Here is a 22,059-nt window from a genome sequence, read left to right on the forward strand (position 1 = left end):
GGAGGTGACGTCATCGTAAGCTGTGGCACCATTACCTGAATTTGCAACATGATAATCTACACTACATGTAAAGAATACATGTCCCGTTTTCTCTTCATCGTTGTCATGAACAAGAACGTTTTGGAAAAGTGGGGGGGAAAAAAGACAGGAGCCACTTGGGGTTTTGTGAATTTTATTTTCTCAAATGTAAAGGCGGCAGTTTACATTACATACAAAAATACCCTTTCAAATACAACTTTTGCCCTACAAAAGAATGACAAGTAGATTTTTTTTTAAATTGTCCTAAAGGTAACAGGAAGATTCAAACTGAGCGATGAAATGAATGTCTAGAAAAAAAATGTTAAGCTGCAATATCTGTGATATAAAAAATTATAATGGTACAAATAAATAAAATGTTAAGAAACCCCAAAATGAAGAAGAGTAAGCCTATGTTCTCTGTACACCCCAACAGGGCAGGACAGTAGGTTGTGTAAAGGAGGGGGGTGGGGTTCTGGAGGAGGAAAAATGGAATATAAATGGAAAGTGTTTAAAGTTAAAGTTCAAGAGACACTGCCATTCAGACCTCCATGGGAGGCGCAGGGGGTGACGCCCTAGACGCAGGAAATTACAATCATGCACATGCACACGTAAAACCAACATGGACTCGTTTATCATTTAGTAAACTCACAGTAAAAGCAAACCTGCTTTGAAATGTAGTCCCAACAAACCCATACCTCAGATCTAATACTGCTCTTTTGTTCTGAGCTGATAACGAAACTATGGAGTGGCAGCAGCGTTTGTGACCTGTAATGGGAGTCATGGTTTTGAGTTACTAATGTTGGTCCATCTACACACTCGCACACATACGCACCCCACACAAAAGGTCCTCCCAGAAACTGTACCAGAATCAATACAGCCATTACAAAAAGACTGCAAGGAAAACCTTTGGACAAACAAAGAATCTCATTTACAGTGACAAACAGGACAATTTTTTTTTCAACTTTTTTTGTTAATAAAAACTACATTAAGGTGGCATAGAAAGACTAACAATGATTTTTAAAGTTATTTACAAACTACTCTACTGTACAAGTTGTTTCAAAAGCTCAAATAGATGTCTACGCAAGCATTCGGACACAGTAAGGCATAAAAAAAAAAAAACTACTTGGGAAGAAAAGAAAAACAAATCAATACTTTACACTAACTCTTTAACAAGCAGGAAGACCAGCCAAATATCAGTAGCAGTTTAAAAGCAGCACTGCTGTTACACAGGTGTGGTTCCACTCTTTAAGGGAAAACCTGTGTAGACAAATGCTCAAGAAAAGGAGAAAAAAAATAGATTAAAGGGCAAACCCAAGAGTGGCATCAACAGTAACAATTCATGTCACCTGTAGATAGCTCACTGTTATCGGTTAAGGGTGAGCCTGATTGAATTTTTAATCACACGGAGGTTGCTTGTGGGGATTGGGGAAGATGCATCCGGAAGCTCTTTACTGGGTAGTCTCTGAAAACAAAAGACTTAAATTAATTTCAATTTTGACATTAAATTATAATAATAATTGCATGTCAATTACCTGTGATCTTGATGTATCGATTGTTGGTATTGGCATAGGTTTGGTTGCTGCAAAACCCTCCTGTGTCAAAGAGGGGGTGGGGAGGGGTTTTTCAGGAAATTTGTTTTTGCACAAACATTGCGTGAGGTCTAATTGTGTTGATGCAAGAAAACTGTTTCAGTTTCAGTGAAATGATCCAATTGTGGTGTACACCTGTGGTTAATGCAATAAACATGAAGAAAAATACACTCACCACTGTTTGCCCATCATCACCATCCAAGCCATTGGTAGTTGGAGGGTTCGGTTCTTTAAACGCAGAGTCATCAGAAAACACCTGACACATATTAAGGCATGCTTGAAGTTAAGGCTGGATTGGATTTTTCCATTTTTATTAGGGTTCCTCAGAAATGAAGAGGTTGACCATTCATAATGGATTTCTTTTTTGTGTGTGTGCTTTTGAATGGTATAAAAAAAATGCAAATAAAGAGCTTTGTGAGACCTCGGTGTCTTTGTGCCTCTTAGGAGAATCCTCCAGAGATGGAGAGTGAGGTCTCTTTGGTGCTCCATTGACACTGTTGGGCAGGTCAGTTGGGCTAGGGGAGGAAGAGGTAATGCGTGGTATCACACTGCGGCCCACCACTGTAGGAATGGTGTTGCCAGCGGGAGGTGTTGGGGGCTTGGCAACTGGAGTGGCGATGGGCTCTGAAAAGAAAAAAAGTACTAAATTAGTGGAATCAGAATGAATTGCAACTTACAAAAACACCAACAAATGTGTTTCCCCATTAGAAAAACAGGAACAAGTCCATAACAGAAGATATGATGGCACTTACTGGAGCCGATGACTGGAATGGACATTCCCTGTTCTGGTTTTGGAGGCGACAATTCTGATGCTGGTGGGCTGTCCATGAATACAAGGACTGGATGACTGGGTGGGCTGATACTAAAAAAAAAAAAAAAAAAAAGGAGATAAAAGAAAGGGTTAATACAGAAGCAGCAGAAGGTTAAAAAATAGGTAATTGTAAATAATAAGTTAATTTTATCTAACAGCATTTTGACACTACGGCCAACTCATATTTTTGCATTTCTTGTGCTTGTGAATGAGGCCATAAAATAAGCTTGACCACAAAAACAAGATAAAAAAAAACACTCTGCAATTTGTGACATTTATAATTTGTGCACTGAAGCAAGAGAAGAAAAAAACTTGTTTTCTTTTCCAACCCCTAGACCTCTAAAAGCCTGCTAAAAGTCATGTGTGATACAATAAATTGAAAAATGCCATTTCAGTCCCTTGGGCAGGTATTTGAGATTCACTTAAAAACTCAATCTTTCAGGAATCCTTTAGAATCCTTTGGTGTAAACCAGCTAAATCAGGTACAAAAAACCCCACAAAACAAGTATTTAATCCCAATCAGTGGCACTACCTGTCTTCAGGTGTGGAGACTGGTTGGCATGGTTGGCTGACTGGTGTAGGCGAGCTGAACGGAGTGCCAATGTCTGTGTCCCTGGAGCTGTCCAGCTGACTGCTATCCAGTGAGCAGCGCTTCGACCCACCACCATTTGAGCTTCGGTTTATATCTCCCAAACTCTGCCATGAGATAGAGATAGGTTATGGATATAGATTCTTTAGAGACCAAGAGCATTCATCATTAATGTAAACACTAGAAGACTATGTGGTTTTACCTTCTTCTTCCTCTGCAAAAGTTCAGGAGGCAGGTAATGATGCAACTGTTTCTTCTTCACATGTGTGGCCTCAATAGTCATGCCATCCTTCAGCATGTTGATGTTGCTGGCCTGCCTGTAAACTACAAAGGAAATCCAGCTTTTAGACATTAAAAGACCCTAAGTGTCCTCTACATCCAAAATAACCAGTAACTTTAACAGGACAATGGAGGAAAACAGAATGCACAGGCGGAGCAGCTTACCAGTATCAGTGAAGGACTGGATGTCATAGGTCAAGTCAATATTCACACAGTCAGAATTGTCCAGTTTTTTGAAGCTGATTCCAATAAACCACATGGAAACAAATTCATTCCTGTGAAAAGAACAGCATGCAAATTTATAAACCTTTTTAATTTCTCTATATTAGTCCCTATAAAGGGCCATTAGATATCAGCAAAATAAATATAGGCATGGTAAAATGGTGATTAAAGGTGGTTGTATGAAGCAGAAGCTGAAAGCCTGAGAACAAATATAAGATTAAAAATAATAATCTGAGCAAATCCAAAAGTGGCCTCGCATCATCTGTCCTCGTGCCTTAATGAACAAAACATTAGCCTCATGTTTGTTATTATGGCAGGATGACAATACAATAGATAAAATACAACAATAGAAATGTCAACTGGTAGAGATTTTGCCATACTGTCTGCAACATGATAGATATAAATCTGTGCAGGACAGCTTTGCATTTACAGGAATCATTACCTTAAGTTTAACGAGAGTTGGTCTTTTACATAGGCACTTCGTATGATAAAAAACAAAAACAAAAACTAATTTGCATTCAACAAGTTTCAGACAAAAAAATAAAAATTACATAATACATTTCACTTGTAAAAGATTTTCTATTATTATGCAAAAATGGTACCACATGTTTATTTGAAATGCAGAGCACTTTCACTATGAATGAATATAAAATTTAAACCCAACAAAGAAAACAAAAACAAACAAACATTATATTGTGATCAAATGACTCATACCTAAACAATTTGTTGGTCATACCACCCACCTATCTATTACTTACTCATTGCGATTCTCTATCAAACCGGGAAAAGACTGTGGGTTGACATGAGCAAGGGTGATGTACTCATTGCGCTCCAAATTTCCAACCAACACTCTTATCTTTGATTCCACCAGTCCAATCCTGTGGAGGCCAGAACATCATTATTTGAGGAGTCTGTGGTTCCAGAAACAGAACCCAATGAACGGATTTCAGAATGTAGATCGTGAATTTGAGTTTAAGTGTAGCCTTTTCTATTACTATTATTATTATTATAATAATGCTGTTTAAGTGGAATGAAAACATTTTAGTACAAACCCAAACAAACAAGTCAAACTATAGTCCTTTTTTGGGGGTTTGGGGGGGGGGGGTACATTTTAAATCTCTGACAACTATTAATAAGTCCAATTAAAATTAAAACAATTTTTGCAGACACAAAAAAAGAAGCAGCAAGAAATGAATTTGACTAAGATTTTACCACTCTAGATGGTTTTCCTCAGTGGATGCACTGGCAGTAAGGACAATGTAATGCCTGCAACAAACAAACCAACATTAAGATCAATCTTTACTGGAATTTATCTCTGATATGACACTATGGATAACCACTTACTTGTACTTCTGGAAAAAGTTGGGAGGTTCAAACAACTTGGACCAGTCTGCTTTACCCAGAAGAATTTCATCTGTAACAGTGAGACCTTAAAACAGAAAAATTGGAAACATGAGCAATGGTCAAGGGAGATGGCCAATATCTGACCTGCTTTGATTTAAATTACATACCATTCTTGAACTCTTCACTCATGATGGTGCGTGTGGAAGTAGACACATTGTAGGTAGAGTTCTGTTGTGGGTATGCAGGTGTGATGATTGGCATCAGGTGATACCTGTCTGATGGATTCACCTGAAAGTAAAACAACAGAAGGTTGAGTGAAATCAGAAAACTATCATAAAGCCTAGAAAAACTGTATACAATGAACATAATAATACTAACCCGTGGATCCCAGACTGGCAGATTCAAATTGCTGTCTTCAGGTTGTTTTAAAAGCACAGGGTATGGCCATTCCCTGATGAAGTAAAAAAAATAATATGCAGTGAAGAGATGAGAGGGGGAAAGCAATGGACATTCCATGACTACAGGATATGGACTCGGACATTAACAGCACACAATACGTGAAGTTTCAGTTCCACCATATGAACCACATGTGCTGTGATCTCACCATTTAGAGAAGACCAGAAAGAACTTGTGCACAAGTGTGGCGGCAACAGCATTTGGGTAGAGCTGACATGTTCTGGCCACCAGCATAGCCCAGGACACTCCACCCAGAAAGCCTAACATGTTGGAATAGATTCCACGGCCTAAAAAAATAAAACAAATTCAGTGGATTGCATTCTTAGCAAAGCCAAGATTTAGAATAAGAGATCAGAATTTCAAATTAGACATCAGAAACTAGTGGTTAACACATGCTAGGACACATTGAGCTGGGGTGCTCATGAGTGCAAAGCATTTTCATCAAGTAATTTCCCTGTCCCATTTCACCTTTTTCTCTCCATCATTTCTGTCCTTCTCTACTCAATCAATAAAAAACTTCTCAAAAGGCAATAATTTAAAATCACACTTACGTTTGGCCCACAATTTAATCGCTCTCAATGTTAATCTGAAATTCTCTTTATTAGGCACCAAATACAGGATCTCATCTGTAACACGGCAACCTGGAAAATGTACAAAACAACAGGTAAATCTATGAAATAGAGAAATTAAGACTGTACATGTGACATTAAAACATCCAATCTTGAAGGTTATTACCGTTTAGACTGCGAATGCATCTGATGTCCAAGTTTCTGAGGAGGGAGTCTCCTCTAAGGTCCAGGTTATCAGGAATGGACTGTAGAGCCAGCCTGGCAAACAGCAGATCAATCTGAGGGGGTGAAGAAAAAAGTAAATAAATAAATATCATGAAGGCTTATATCATAAACAATTTGACATCAAATGCTTTACCTCAATGCCATCAAACTTGAATTTGATCACTGGCACAAAAGCATCCTCCACAGCCTAAACAGGAAATATACAAAAGATAAAGTCACTCCTAAAACAAAGCAGTGGCAGAAATTATGAGTAACGGAAAAGGTACTCACCCGTAGATCCTTAATCTCATCATGTCGTTTTAGTTTTTCGAAGAAAGATGAAAAAAAGTCAGTTCTTTCAACATGACGTGGGGCAACACACAAAGCATCTATATCAGCACCTAAAAGATAAAATAAATAAAAAACATTGGAATGCAAAGGGTATATATATATTCCTCTTTATAGCTTAAAAGATCTGCAACCTTAAGAAAGTCTTTTAATAATTTTCTGCTGCTTTACAGTACAAGAAAGCTCATCAAATGTACCTTTTGTGTGCACTCCCAACCTATATGACCCAAAAGTAAAGATTTTGCCACCAACATTCGCTACTGCTGACGGTGGAAGATTCTGTGAGGCAAAAGAGACGATTTAGAAAAGCAATTTGTAATTCTTGATTAAAAGAAATGTAACTTCTTGAGTCTTGGCATAACAGGTGATGTGACGATGACGTAACGGGCCAAGAGATCTGTAGTATTATTTACCTTTGTTTCACTGATTTCTGAAATCCACTCCTTAACAAATGAATTCAGCTTCCCAAGAACTGCCAGCCTATACAGACACAAACATCTCTCTTAGTCATTACAAACATAGAAGACACATAGAAATGAGCCAGGGTATGACAAGATTTCAATATTTTTTCAAATTTTATGCTTTTATGTAAGATAGAGTGCCACTGTCATGATAAATCAGGTCTTGTGTCTTGAAATCAGGTCTAAGGACTCCAATAGGTACTCTCTTTGGAGCCTGCTTACAATTCCCACAAAATCATGTTTTATGTTATATGTTTGAACTACGTTTTAATGACAATTAAAGTCTGTTTAGTTCACTTACACATACTAGAATGGCATACAGATACACAATAAGCCTGACAGCTTAGCTTATACACTACACATTTGCACATACCTGTATTTACAATAAGTAATTATGTAAAATGTTAAAATATTCCAGTTATTAAAAGAAAAATCGAATTATATATAGAATTTAATTGTTTTATTATGCACTACATAGTAAGCAATTACATACATATTTTAAATGTTATGTTTCACCAAGGAACAAATCTCCAAGACACTTAATATTTTATTATATTTTCAGGGTCAGTGTTGGTCCCATGATTATTCAAGTGGTTACTGGTATTTCAGTGACAATCCAAGCCAAGCAAGAACTGGAGGCTGCCACCCTGCGTTTCAATTTTCAGCAAGATTTTCAGCAAATCTTTGGTTTAAATCAGTCGTAGCCTGCCTCTCAAGTTCACACACTATAGGAGTGACTAAATGTTGGAGGGTGAAACCTCAAAAATGACAACCTAAAAGGGGCAATTCAATGCTGGCAAGACAGGATTTTAATAAAACGTGACTTTCTATGGGGTACTATATCTGATTTTTTTAAAACTGTGCTACATGACTTACAAAAAATAAAAAAAATAAAAAATGAATAAAAGAGAAAAAAAGAGAAAAGGGCTATGCCCTACAAAAAAATTGTGTTACTTCAACACCTGTAATGCACTGGGCTTGTTGCCTTTCCAAAACATACAAAAATGCTCAAGTATGATCTGTAGTTTCCATCCGACGGACTTAGCTGACAAATAAACAGGGATATCTGGATGCAAGTAACATTGAGAGAGAATACACATTGGTCATTTAAGGACTGGATAGTGTTGATTGTTGCACTGTGTCCAAACAGTCATATAGTTTCCAATGTCAAAAATAATAATAAAAAGTTCAACATCACATTTTCAAAGACAGTAACCAATAAAGAACATTTTGCTTATACAGATAGCTCCAGATATGTTGACTGTAAAGATCCTTCAAAGGTTTATGTTGGTACTTTCATCAAAGACACTAGACAGATAGCAACAAACATGTGGCAGTCTGCAATGCACAAACCCCTGTCTCTAACCACTGGAAAGTTCCATAAATGAAAGCCCTCACCTGTGATTGAGTTCATCTTCACCCTCAAACACTCCAAATGGTTTCATAGCCTCAGTGAGTTTTTGAGAGTAGATATGGTCAATCTCTCTGGGAAGGGCCAGGCTGATTGAAGATGTGATGCCATAATGTTTCCGAGGCTGCTGCCCGCCAAGCGTACTGTCACCAGTCCTGCAAATGAAGACATCATGACAATAATAATAATAATAGGTTCATTGTGCACTATAGAAATATTAAATATTAATATTAATAACAAATCAAAATACTATTGAGCTAAAAAAAAACAAGCCTAAAAGCTTTTTAAAAATTAAGGGGTGCTCTAAACATATGACAATACAAAATAGTAATATGTAAATATGTATGTCACACATAGGTCTATATATTATGTGTATATGCTCAACTCGATATAAACAATGACAGATCATATTGTACATTCAAATGTACAATGTTTCATGAAACGTAAACAAGCATTGAAAGAACGAACCGTGCATTGCCCAATGTTTGTGTAAACAAAGACACGATTACTTGGCAAATACCACCGAAATACTTTGTTTAAATGCAACGGACTAAAGCATGCGTGTATTTAACCACTGTCATGTAATCATTTATTAAATTAAAAACACACAATCATGCCGTTTATCAGCTACAGTCTCTCACCGTTATCTTAAAAAAACGGGCTAAACTAGCCTAGCATGGCATTTTTTTAAATCAACAACTAACCCGTTTACCCTACTAAAACCACTTTGGGGCATGGAACACTTACGTTGACATCTCTTTCATGACCTTGCGTATAAATATCCACTTATTTTCAGAACAAACACGCAGAAAACATGTAAACTCAGCCAGCAGCAGCCCCGTCTCAATTTATAACAATAGTTGTTGCTCCAATATGGCGCCCACCGGACAGACATCTCCCGACATGCTCTGCGCCCTGACACAAGCAGATGAATGTTTTCTTCTTCTCGTTGTTACTGGCCGCTCACTCCTTTGGAGTATTACCGCCACCTACTGTACAGCTTACATGGGTGATGCATCTTCCTTTTATTTTATATAGCCTACATTCCTTCCCTCTTCTCTCCTTTTATTTGTGGATGTAATGCCTCACCCTCCTCCTCCTCGCGCTGCGTGTTCAGCTCCTCCAACGTCCGCCCTGGGCTCCTCAACCATAAAGGTGGGCCGAAGCATCACAATCCTAATACATTAGGCTATAGCCTATCCTATGTTCTAATCCTGTATTCTTTAAAAAGGTTAAAACAGCCCCATATATCTGAGAATCTCTCAATCCCTTTCCCAATAGGTCTGTGACATTTCAAATATCAATTACGATTTTATTGGACTAAAGTGAGCAGATCAGCATGCGAGACGACTATCAAACAGTCATTTTTTATATTATTGAAGCAAATCTGCACTCTCTGGTAAAAAGTAGGAATCCTGAAGAGATCGGGGCTTGGATATTTCTCACAGTATGTTTATTTTTGAAAGTCAAATCATAGAAATGTATTTTAAGATTTTTGTTACCAAAAAAAAAAAGAAAAAAAAGAAAAAAGCGAATGCACATTTCCTCAGTTACTGGCCTGGACATAAAAAGTATTTGAACACGCGATGACCGTTTGTGACAACGTGCCCCTCGCTATCTGGCAACATCACGTGACCAAAGCTGCGTAAATAGTATACAACCGACTGCATGACAAGTTTGGTCCTTTTTCAACATAATATGTGGGATGATCGATACTGAAACTTTATTTGGACAGTTGCCTACTGATGGGTGAAAGTGATGTAGTTGAACAAATAACAAACGACATAAAAAAGCTTCCCAAGAACTAGCCTACAGAAATCTTCTTCTGTGGAAAAATACACAGGGTCTACTCTGTATTTAGTAACTGGTATTGAACATTTGGCAAAAAATAACTTCTTATTGTTTATAATACTACTTGTCTATCCGTATATTACACTGACAGGGATACATTTTTATCTGTTAAAAATCAGATGTCTGTGATTTGGAGGCATGTACGGCCTGCTTCATTTTTAATGTAGCCTACAGTGGAGTGATACATTTTAAATAGTTTGGAAATCCCCTTTCAGACTCATAAGCCTCAACAACCTTCCTTCTGAGTGACCTAAAATTGAAAAGGCAGCTTTATATTTTCTTGTTGTATGAATAACATTGCAAATATGTGTAAAATATAATTTGGAAAATATTTTGTTAAGCCTCAACAACCTTCCTTCTGAGTGACCTAAAATTGAAAAGGCAGCTTTATATTTTCTTGTTGTATGAATAACATTGCAAATATGTGTAAAATATAATTTGGAAAATATTTTGTTTCTATTAAATTGCATGATTAGGTTTGTTTGTTTATGTTTTTTTCAGTTTAATTTATTTATTTTAATCTTCAATATTTCAATATATATACTAATATAGGCTATAATTAATTTTGAAATATATATATTTTTTTTTTACTGTTTTTATTATATATAATATTAATCATGTAAAATAAATAAATAAGCAATAAAACAAAAACAAAAAAACAACAACAACAAAAAACAAAACAACAACAAATAAAGTTAAAATAAATACACAAATCCTTGACAGCACTTCAGAGAATACACCACATACCAGTACATTATCTGCATTGTTCAAACATTAACATATATTGTGTAGCTCCTCTGTAGATTCTCTGATGACAGGCGATTTATTGACCGGTTCACCACGAGGAAAACCATCCAACTCAAGATGCCGTGAGAACTAAATATACAAAAATAAAGTTACAATAAATAATATAAAAGTACATAAATAACTCAAATAAATAAATGTTTTCTTTGTAAACTTTCCGAACAGAGTTAAATTCACTTTAACAGCAAACTATAGTCTTTGTATAGATATCACTATTTTCCACACAGCAACACAATCCACATTAATCACACATACAATATAAATGACAAACTTACTTCATTGGCTGCTTATTACCAAAGGAGAACTTAATCTTGCATTCTGTGATATGTTCTGTAACTTCAGATGAGTAGGCTAAATAAACTTACCATGCGGTGTAGACAACTTTCTTTTTTGAGTCACTCTGTGCTTTTCATAATAAAAGTCTCCACTCAAACAGCTCTTTACAAAGCAGTTTCAAATTAAAAGTCTTTCACAAAATAATTAAATAAACATGAAATATTAACTGACTTCTCTGACAGTTACATATTGAATCTATTTATTTAAAGCAAATTTTCAATTAGTGCCCACTTCTGTCGAAAAATTTCCGATTTTAACTGCAAGTCTGCTGTCATCTTCTCAAACATGTATATCTGTTTCATGTGTCCATTCTGTCACAGTATGAACAAAACTTTATTGATTTCCCTTTTAACCCCCTGCCAATACACTTGTATTTTGGGACATTCCCAGAATATATGCACATAGTCCCCCACCATCCCACAACCTCTCCAGCATTGTGATAATGGCGAAGTACTGTCAAATTTGGCAACCACCAGTGGAACTCTAAAGAATCTAATTTTCATTTTCCAATCAAATTCCTTCCACATTTGACTGCTGATACCCTTATGACAGCCAGCAAATATATTTATCCACATCTCATCCTCTATTACAGCATTTAACTCTAGTTCCCAGTTTCTTTTTATATGAAACGTGTCATCAGATCGGTCCTGCATTAATTTCTCATAAATATGTGCTATATGGTTTTTAGTAGGTAGATCATGTTCAATAATATTGATAAAATATTTTTCAACATTTGTTGGAGATCTTTTTAATACGTCCCAATGTTTATGAATTGTGATATAGTGTCATAATTGTAAATATCTAAAGAGATCATTCGATCTCAGTGTAAACTTATCACATAATTGAGAAAAAGATCTTATGGTTTCTCCATCAAAAATTTGATTAATTATCTTTAAACCATTCTCTTCCCATCTACTAAAGGCACTATCCCATATAGAAGGAAGGAAATCTGGGTTACCTTTAATAGGTATTGCACGTGATAAGGTGATTACTCCTCTAAACTTTTTTTATATTGTGGACCAAATTTTTAAAGAATGCTGTATCCATATATTTGTTTTCTGCACTCTTTTCTGTGCTTGCAAGTCCATGAATGGCAGAACTGTCAGAGAGACTTCAGGAAGTGAATTCTGTTCAATATTAACCCATTCTGCCTCCTTATCGATGCCAAGCCAAGCAGCCATAGCCCTAAGCTGAGCAGCCCAATATCTAAGATTAGGAAGGTTCAAACCCCCCTGTCCTTATTTGACACAAGTCTTTTAAGTCTAATTCTTGGTCTTTTATTTTGCCAAATAAACTTTGAAATCCATTTTTTCTAGTTTATTAAATGCTGAGACTGGAATCAAATCAGGAAGAGATTGAAATAGGAAGAGAAGCCTCGGCAGTATATATATTTTTACTGTTTCAATCCTTCCAAACATGGAGAGAGGTAGTATCTCCCATCTCGCCAAATCTTTTTTTATGGTCTCAAAAAGCTGTGTGTATAGTTAGCCAAGTATAAATGTGATGCCATGGGTGTAAGGGTAACACCCAAGTATCTGAAACCCCTACTAGACCATTGAAAAGATACTTATCGATATACATTATCTAACTGAGTGGACCAATGTCATGAAATCATAATTTCTTCTGATTTCTCAGCATTTACCTTATATCCAGAAACTAAGCCATTGTCTCTAAGGCACTCTAAAAGGGCCAGGATAGATGAAACAGGGTTTTCAATGAATAATAATACATCATCGGCGTATAACGATATTTTATGACACTTCCCTCCTTTATTTGTTATCCCCTGTATTCTGGGGTTGCTCCTTATTAACTCCGCTAGTGGCTCAATACTAAGAGCAAATAAGACTGGAGACATTGCATCTCCCTGACGAGTTCCCCTACCTAAATTAAAAAACTGAGCCATGACCATTAACTCGATATATATATATTTCAATATTAATTATAGCCTATATTAGTCTATAATTAATTTAATTTGTTTATTTGAATAATTGTATTTATTTATTTTAATCTCATTTGCATTGTTTTTATATATATTTACTTTATCTACTTACTAATTTATTTAGATATTTATTCCTATTTCTAATATTTATTTATTATCTGTTTTCCCTGAACTTTTCCAGACTCCCACCACTCCCTTGAGTCCACTTGGTTTGAAAACCCCTGGTATAGGGAATACATTTATTTACGAACAATTTGGTCATTCATTCAGGGTTATAATGGGCTGTATCTGCTCCATTTCATGAAGCGTAATAGTTTTAGTTTAATACGAGCTTTGGCATATGTTTTGATTGAATCGATTAGACACAAGCCAGGCTTTGGCAAGATTGTTCCAAATAATGCGCGTGCCGTGCGTAATCGCTTATCCACAGCACCATCTAGTGGCTCAATGCCAGTGGTGTGGCGTGATGACGTCCAGCAGCTCTCCAATGAAAACCAGAACAGGAAATGTTGCGTGAGAGTTATTTTACTATACCCAATAGTGTTTTGTTGTGATATATGGTTTTGTAGTAAATTATTTGTTTTGAGTTGTCACCATAATATCAGCCTGCACACATGTGTGTATGGATGCAAATGGCTATTTTTACATAGAATCACACTTTTGCTGTATTCTATTTCACTTAAATGTGCAAGAAAAATGTACTCCATTCACGACTTGATGATGAAGATCTTTTAAAGAATCATTTAAGGAAACATTAATGGAAATAATTTATTTTATATAGCCAAACATTACAAAGTTTTATACATGATAATGTTACAAATTCACATTGACTGTGTTCCAGTGACTTGAAGAATACAATTACTCGATCGTTAAAAATGAATGATGGCTATATTTATACTGGATCTTAAAGGTGTATAAAAGCCGCATAGCTTTACACTGTTAATCAAGCTTTCTGCTGTGCTTTCACATTGACATTCTCAAATCGTTATATTTCAGTGGGATTTATCACACTTTTCCCTCAAAACCACGTTGGTCAACATTCTAGTGTAATGTCTTCCTCCAATGTTGCAGTCGATTGTAAAATTCTTACTTTAATGCGTTTTCTTATAGGCTATATGTTATTGGCTCATTTAAGACCAAGAAACGACCCTCACAACGACATTTTCTTTATTAATTACAACATTTTAACACCATTTCAAATTTCAATGATCATCTTTATTTTCCAAAAACATTTCAAGTACACTTTATTTTAGATGCAGCATTTACAAAGAAAATGTTCGAAGCAGAAAGTAAAAGGTCCGAATCAACAATGTAACCGAATAAATGAAACGGTAACAAAAAGCATTAAAATGAATATGACTGAGATACATGCAATACAATGCAAGACAATATTATATTAGAAACCACTGTATTTAATTCTGTATTTTAACATGGCAACATAACACTTCTATAGACTACTGCAGAGTCTCTTTTCTTTTCTTTTCTTTTCTTTTCTTTTCTTTTCTTTTCTTTCCTTTTCTTTTCTTTTCTTTTCTTTTCTTTTCTTTTCTTTTCTTTTCTTTTCTTTTCTTTTCTTTTTTCTTTTCTTTGCAACAGGTAAACAGCTGAACGTGTTCCTCGTTCTCTTCACCAAGGCATGTATACAGATAGCCTCAGTCTGCAGGAAAGCATTTAGTAATGTAATCAGTTGTCAGATTGAAAGATATTGTTTTTTTTTTTTAGCTGGTCATCCCGCTATGGTATAAAGATCATTGAGTGAATTCTTCAGCAGTATCGTGAGCCGTGAAACCAACGTGTCTCCCCTGTTTACAGAGACGTTTTTTTAATGGCAGAGTTTGTGTGGCTGTGAGAAGCATTTGCAAGAGTTGATTTCGCGTAGTCGCTGTCCATGGTTCTGAAGCAATTATAACGACCAGAATTCCTCAGTCTGATTATAGTGAAATCAAGTCAGTCAACTAGCCAAATTATTGCTGGATGCAAGTGGTAAGCAAATATATTCGGACCAAGTAATAAATTGCAAACTTTGCATCTCTGATTCGTGATATTTGAAATTTCGTTCTTTGTATATCAAAACTAAAGTGACTGATCATGTTCAGTTCGAGGTTCTTCAGTTTAAGGCTGTCGTTGAAAAAACAATGCAATGCAGTGCAATGAATTTTTAATACAAAACGCATTTAAATGACAAAAATATAGGAAAGATTCTTTAATGTTTGCCTTGTTTTGGACGATTTGCAGAGTCTGTATGTCTAATGCAATTATAAAAATCTACATCTTTCTCATCTTTCATAGAAAAATGTTAGAATTGGGACCTTTTAATTTTCATATTGTCTTATTATAAGAAAATATGATTATCCTCCTCTTTGTCAAGAACAAAAACAATAATTGTATAAACCTTCACGTCCCTTTCTCCACAATCGTCACACTGCGTTTTGTATCCTATAGTCTTTAGCTTTTGCAAATCGTAAAATCATAAACAGAAGTAGTCAACCGTTAAATTAAATAACAAATCATTCTTTACAAGTAACTCAACTGTAAAAAAAATAATAAAATACAAAAATAAATTCAAATATGAGTAAAAGAAGCTTCACAGTGTAATGAAGAACCAGATCTCAGTTTTAAATCCCAGACGTATATCGCTGTAAAAAGTTGTGTTTATATTTTTTACTCCGTTGTGTTTAATTTAATGGGCTGTAATGTCATAAAATCAAGTTGGTTCATTCACTTCTCTCAGTAGGATACGTTCATTTCTTTTTGTCAAGTCCTCTTATTTCTGAACAGCAGAGGGAGCCTGGAACACGACACATAGCTTTTTCTCTGACTGCATCTCTCAAACTCCGCGAATCATGTCGACCATCAGAAACCTCTTTAATGACTCCAATGTTTATCCTTTTATCCCACTTATATAATTCACTTTTATTATTAATAATGCCATGTTCATCCCGCTTATTTTGTTGCATTTTGCACATTACAGACAAAGCAATTTAACTTATTTAAGCCTACCAGTTTTAATAACACGGGTTATTGTAAAAACTTGAATATCTTCAATGTCATTGATAACTAATTGCATTAAATCTAAGTTTAGCATGAAAGCAAATATGACAGCCATCCTTGTGGGGATGAGAGCTGTGTTGTTTATTTGTCTTATGGTTAACGCATGGGCCTATGTGAAGATGTGATGAATATCCCCACTGCCTTATTGTTTCACAATTTTTTTTTAAAGTTAACCAACAACATCTCTTAAGTGATTATGAACTTATACAGCCTCAATGCGCAATCTATGAACATGAAAATAAACGAAAGACTTAACTCAACAGATAAACGACTTGCGTCCTTATAGTGTGGTTCCATTCATCATCCTATTAGATTAACAACAGTATAAACACCGACTGAACGTGTGAAGCGCGTCACCTTGAAATAACGATTCCCCAATAATAATTCAAGGATGTGTTTTACTCTGTCCTTTGTTCTATTAAAGCTTTTTTAATACAATAATTGTAGTCTTAATATCTTACAGCAAGTGTCCCCATGTAGTCAACAATCAGGGGTAATCTGATTTTCTCTGTCTCTCACTCACACGCCGTTCCTTTTCGCGGAATAACCAGTACTCACGTTTATAATTTCGCCCACAGAGACGTAATCCCTTTGATTATATCTAATACCTGCCAAAACCCAGATGGCATGCCCACCCATCGCTCGGTGTGATAATGCCACATTGTGAAATCTAGCTATTAATATTAATTTTCAGTCTTCGAATGTGCCTGAACTACTGAAGCTTAAAATTCCTTAAAGAAGGCAAGACTTGACTTAGCAGGGATTTTAAGAGCATTCCCATTTCGCCTATTTCCGTCCTTTGAGGTAAAACTTATATTCAGTGGGATATGTAGACTTAAGGTGGTCACAGTCGACACGACAAGGCCTATAATTAATCTTGGTCAGTCAGATTTCCTGTGTCAAATATATTCGTCTTTGCGACAGTGGACAAAGTGAAGTAATGTTGTTTGCACTGGTGTGTTTTATGGTGATTCCTGTGCTTTTTAGGGTCTTCTGTGCGAATTAAACATGCTTTCGAAGAGAATGGACGGAGACAAAATAATTTCGTTTATAATGCTCACAAATCTTGACATTTTTACATTAATTACTCTACAGCGATTTGCAGAGACTGTCCCAGAGTAACGCGTGAGGATAATAATGATTACAACCATATCTGAGAAATAAATGCCATTTAATTTAGAACTATCAACAAGGCAAGACAACCGATTTTTTTTTTCCATACAGGTGGTGGGTCAGTGCATGGCCTTCACTCTTGATCTGTCTGTACATCAGTCCAACGGCATCCACAAAAATCTGTGTGAACCAGATAGTATGAGATCTTAGCATGCTAGCCACATCTGGCAAACAAAACGGGCAAATAAATAATATGGCAAATATTTTTTGTTTACTTTTTCATTTACATTTTGCCATTGGCTCTGTATTTGGATTAAAGCATTAAAACGTGGTTCAATTCTCTGTAACATAATATTTGTACTATAGTCGTTTAAGAAAGTTTCCATAAGAGTATAAATGCCCACTCTTTTAATTAGAAAAGACATTGTGCAATAATAATAAAAAAAAACTTTGCAATTGATATAACAAAAATAACAATAAAAAAATGAATAAATAAGCACGTTTTTATTAAGTACGTAATTCACAATACATTAAGAAGGATGCAAAAAAATTCAATTTTTTTTTTTTTTTTGCATAATTGTTTGTTCAGCACTAATTAACACGAATTAGTGTTAGAACAAGTAGTGTTTACCTTAAACTTTTTTTTAAATCTATAAAATGCCCAATAATGAGTGACAGCTGCTTTTGAGCACTAAAACTTTATTTGAAAAGTTTTAATAAATTTGGCAAGATAACGTATTGGAACAGTCCTGTCACGTTTTCAAGTGGAATACACGCGGAAAACCTACTTTTGTAATAATAAATAAATTACAAACGGAAAGACACATAACGAGCATATCAGTCCTGAAAAGTCTTTACATATAAAGTTGGGTAAAGATGAATGAAAACACTAAAGCGCACTCTCTCCCTCATACGCACACAAACTGCACTCGACGGTTATTACTCAGTGCTAATCTCTCTGGTAAAACATAGATGCCAATACAGCCCCTCTTTCAACATGACATCAGCGCTGGACAACAGTTGCAGGAAAACAGATCTGCTGATGAATTGCTTGAGCAAGTGGGAAAATGAGAGGAGTGAAGCATGAACAGGGCGTTGGGCGTTGATTTATCGCATAAACCCTTGGTCATTTCCATATATTAAAATGTGCCCAAGGGGCCAGTCAGTCAATTTCCTTGAGCCACTACCCTTGGAGGGCAAGCGCATGGCCAATTTTTTTTTAAGTGTCTTGGTTTTTCCTTCTCTGACCTATGGACCAATAAACATTTTCCCCCTGTTAGTCCTACATATTGAAAACCTATACTATTTACAAGAAGAATCTTATAGCAACAGTCATAGGTTTGGTAATCTGGTTTTTGTGTCATCCACAGGGCCTCGCGCATTGAGCTGAAACGTTATTTTAAGCATGAATCTGTCATCGCACTTTCCTCTCACTCTCATTTCCAATTGCTTCCTCTGTCACTCTCTAACACAAAAGCACCTTTTCTGTACGAGCGAGCGCGCCTGACCGTGCATTGGAGAGATGGATATTGCTATGCATTTAACGTCTGGCTGATTTATGATGGGATCAGTCGCATTGTCATTTACATATTGAGATTCTGTTTGTACGCGGCGTTTTGTTGCAGGCTGATAGCTTTCATTCCTTAAGGAGGTGTACGCTCCGTTTGCGCTGATCAATGTCCGCCTGGGAGCAGGGACAGACTCTCAAGAAAAGTGAAAATGTATTAAAAAAAAAGAAAAAAAGGCGGTCCATCAGCCAATGGCCTGAGTGGGCAGGTGCCATGGTTAGTCTTACAGAAGTGCATGAACGTCCTCAAAATTGTCCAGCAGCACCAAAAGCTACACAGCGACCGATCAGTCAAAAGTAAACGCTATTTCCAGACGTTGCGCTCTAACCTCACCAATATTTGCTATTCACGCGCGGGGAAATATTCCTTTTGCAAACCACAAACGCAATTTCTACCCACAAATTTTAAGTTTATCTCGACAAAGTTCTTTTTTTTTTTCTTTTTCTTTTTTACGAAATATTCCGAGCGAGGTTTAACAATGCAATCCTTCTGTGGGATGCATGAAATACAGAGCACGATCCCTCTCGAGAGGTCCTAAAGGAATCCGTGGTGCATTTCTGTCAATCACGCTGCACGGTCGCAGAAATATTAGACACTTAAAAATAAAGGTCCTAGTTAGAGACAAAAAGTGTGTTACAGCTTGATTCCGCATGAGAACCTTCTTATGGTACTTTTTTATCCAGAAACCAATCTGGTGTTTTAAACAAATGCAATTATCTCTAAGCTTTTATAATATGCAAATAATAGCAAATGCAAGAACCCAACATGTTTCTTTGAATATATCGTTCTTTGCTTAAAACACATTATTATTATTAATAATAATTGCATTATTTTTGTTTATACGCGCTGCACTCACAAAATTGCTGTAAATGTAGCTAGCTCTCTTTGTGCATGCTGGAGAATAGTGCGCTGCAATGAAACTAAATCAAAGGCTTTATATACAAAATTCAGATCGATACGGTGCTTTTTCACTTGTTGAGAACAATGACCTGAAAAGCATCGGCACAGTCAGTGTGATACAGTCGAGCGAATCCATTGGCATTCCCAGATAGCCTTAGCGCAGAGTTGACCTTTTTACCCAACGCAAACCTGACACAACTTTCGCGTTAACATCGGACACCTCGCGCCGAGAAAAAAAAAAAAAAAAAAAATACCCACACACGCATCAACACAGCGATCAGTCTTGGTCCAGAAACAAAGATGTCAGCGTATAAGCCTGCAAAGCAGTTTCACTCACTCGCTCGCTCACGGGTCACGTATTATCTCCAGCATTCGATTTCAGTTCCGATCGGTTCCCTATTGAATTGTGCCTTTTCCCCGCAGACTGTCACTTGTTCACGCAGCCTCTGCTTTGAGTCTCTGGAGCAGTCGCTATAGTCTAGTCGTACTTCTACTAGTTCGCAGGGGTGTCTCTCTCTTCCTCCCACCTCATGCATTGAACAAGCTTGTCATCGCGCTCGGTTATACGCTTCATGTCTCTTTAATTTCAAATGCATCGGCGCTGTTTACAGCATCTTTATATTTCTAAATCCACGCGGCGGTTTACTGACACCCCCCTCCTCCCCCCCAGTCGCCATTCTCTATAATCTGAACACATCTGAAAGTTATTACCCCGTCCCCTTTCTTTCTAGTGGGCTGCTCCCACAATCTATTCGTCAGTGTGTGTTGTTATATTTTTACAATTACACTTGTAGTATTTAAGTCCCACCTACATCGCCCGCAAAGCGCGCGAGCTAGTATCCTATCCCGCTCAACGCGATGTCCCTTAAGTTTCTCTGGGCTTCTGTTCTGGAGGAATGTGGTAGCGCACGCGGCGGTTGAACCCACATGCCCCGACTCGGAACCTGTCTGTCCTGTTCATGCAACCCGATCGTGTCTCGCCGAGAAGCAGCTTGCGCGCTACCTCTGACTGTTTGACCAGGAGTTGAGTGACTGTGTTTGAAGCACCATCAGTGTCCACTACGAAACCTTATATGCGAGGTCCCTCTCCCCTGTTTTTGTATATATAGCATGTCCGGCCCCCTTGAATCTCCTGTCCATTGGCTTTTCGTGCTCTGTTTTCCTGCGTCCACCCCCAGCGCGCGCGCGCGCGCACACACACACACACACACACACACACACACACACACACACACACACACACACACACACACACACACACACACACACACACACACACACACACACACACACACACACACACACACACACACACACACACACACACACGCACCGCAGCGCACATTGCTTTCATTAAGCATATCTCCCCCCTCTCTCTCTTTCAGTGTGTGCGTGTCTCTCGCTCTCTCTCTCTCGCCTCTTGTCCGGCCCCCTGATCTTTCTGTCCATTGGCTTCTTCGGGTCTATTTTTCATGTCCAGCCCCTAATGAGTGTCCATTGGTTTTGTTATTTCCACTCCCTCCTCCCACTCCACGGCTTTGCCCTGCCCATGTTCTGTATGTCTATGTCCATCCATCTCCTGACGTTCAAGTTCGCAGGGACGTCACGTCCGCACTTGAACTTGCAGCTCAGGGGGGCTTTTGCCATTTTTTCATCTCTCTCTCTCTCTTTTCAAAAAAGCCATGACGGCTATCCCACAATCCATCTTCCCTGCGCCATCTTTGTATTATTTCTAATTTATTTTGGATGTCAAAGGCATTGATGAAGATATTTTCTCTGGAGTCTCCCTTCTAACCCGGCTCTCCCGATGTGAACCGAGCTGAAAGCCACCACCAACCACCATGTCTCGCCGCAAGCAAGGCAAACCCCAGCACTTAAGCAAACGGGATTTTTCGCGTAAGTAAAGACAAATATATGTTGTTCCCGTTCCGTTTACCTGTTTTTGGCTCCGTTCTGTAGTGTTGAGTTGCTGGAGAGGAGCGTAATTCTCAGTGAAGACACACTGGACACTGGACAGCGCAGATCAAGTGGACTTTAGAGAAGAGAGCGCTCCCATCTCTGAAATGCCTTTACGCGCACCTTCGTTCGCCGAAATGCCAGAAAAGTTTGCTTTCCATCGCTATACTTGGAGAAGTTCATGCCGACTCTGTGTTTAGGCGCATATGTCTTGGCTCTCGTGCCCCAGCCGCTTTGACC

At 37.3% G+C, this 22,059-nt stretch overlaps 2 protein-coding genes and 1 long non-coding RNA gene across 7 annotated transcripts in view; 1 reads left to right on the top strand and 2 right to left on the bottom strand.

Annotated features, from left to right (window-relative positions):
* Positions 1–155: 155 nt before the first annotated feature.
* On the bottom strand, positions 156–9,207 carry papolg (poly(A) polymerase gamma; the record flags this gene model as incomplete). Of its 5 annotated transcripts, none has more annotated exons than XM_082154809.1 (22): positions 9,049–9,207; positions 8,289–8,456; positions 6,843–6,909; positions 6,627–6,708; positions 6,373–6,482; positions 6,236–6,289; positions 6,044–6,155; positions 5,860–5,949; positions 5,457–5,595; positions 5,231–5,303; positions 5,020–5,140; positions 4,853–4,937; positions 4,721–4,774; positions 4,267–4,386; positions 3,452–3,561; positions 3,210–3,331; positions 2,951–3,114; positions 2,360–2,469; positions 2,029–2,231; positions 1,783–1,863; positions 1,551–1,610; positions 156–1,480 (listed from the first exon to the last, which is right to left on the bottom strand). In XM_082154809.1, the coding sequence occupies exons 1-22, from the start codon at positions 9,063–9,065 to the stop codon at positions 1,382–1,384; spliced, it is 2,241 nt and encodes a 746-aa protein (XP_082010935.1). In that variant the 5' UTR covers positions 9,066–9,207. The 5 variants fall into 5 exon arrangements, with proteins under 5 accessions (XP_082010935.1, XP_082010933.1, XP_082010934.1 ...); XM_082154807.1 differs by having other exon boundaries at positions 2,360–2,472; XM_082154808.1 differs by having other exon boundaries at positions 2,948–3,114.
* A 1,436-nt stretch (positions 9,208–10,643) lies between these two features.
* LOC309487272 lies at positions 10,644–11,305 on the bottom strand. Its single transcript, XR_014201805.1, has 2 exons — positions 11,232–11,305; positions 10,644–11,028 (listed from the first exon to the last, which is right to left on the bottom strand). It is a non-coding gene; the product is annotated as an uncharacterized lncRNA (long non-coding RNA).
* Positions 11,306–14,404: 3,099 nt separating this feature from the next.
* bcl11aa (BCL11 transcription factor A a) overlaps positions 14,405–22,059 on the top strand; it is a 60,000-nt gene continuing 52,345 nt past the window's right edge. The window contains exon 1 of the mRNA XM_082154799.1: positions 14,405–21,759. Within this exon, the coding sequence (XP_082010925.1) occupies positions 21,705–21,759 (55 nt within the window). The 5' untranslated portion in view covers positions 14,405–21,704. The remainder of the gene's footprint in view (positions 21,760–22,059) is intronic.

The sequence above is a fragment of the Leuciscus leuciscus genome (assembly GCF_965113295.1).
Source record: "Leuciscus leuciscus genome assembly, chromosome: 22".
In the NCBI taxonomy this organism is placed as follows: Eukaryota; Metazoa; Chordata; class Actinopteri; order Cypriniformes; family Leuciscidae; genus Leuciscus; species Leuciscus leuciscus.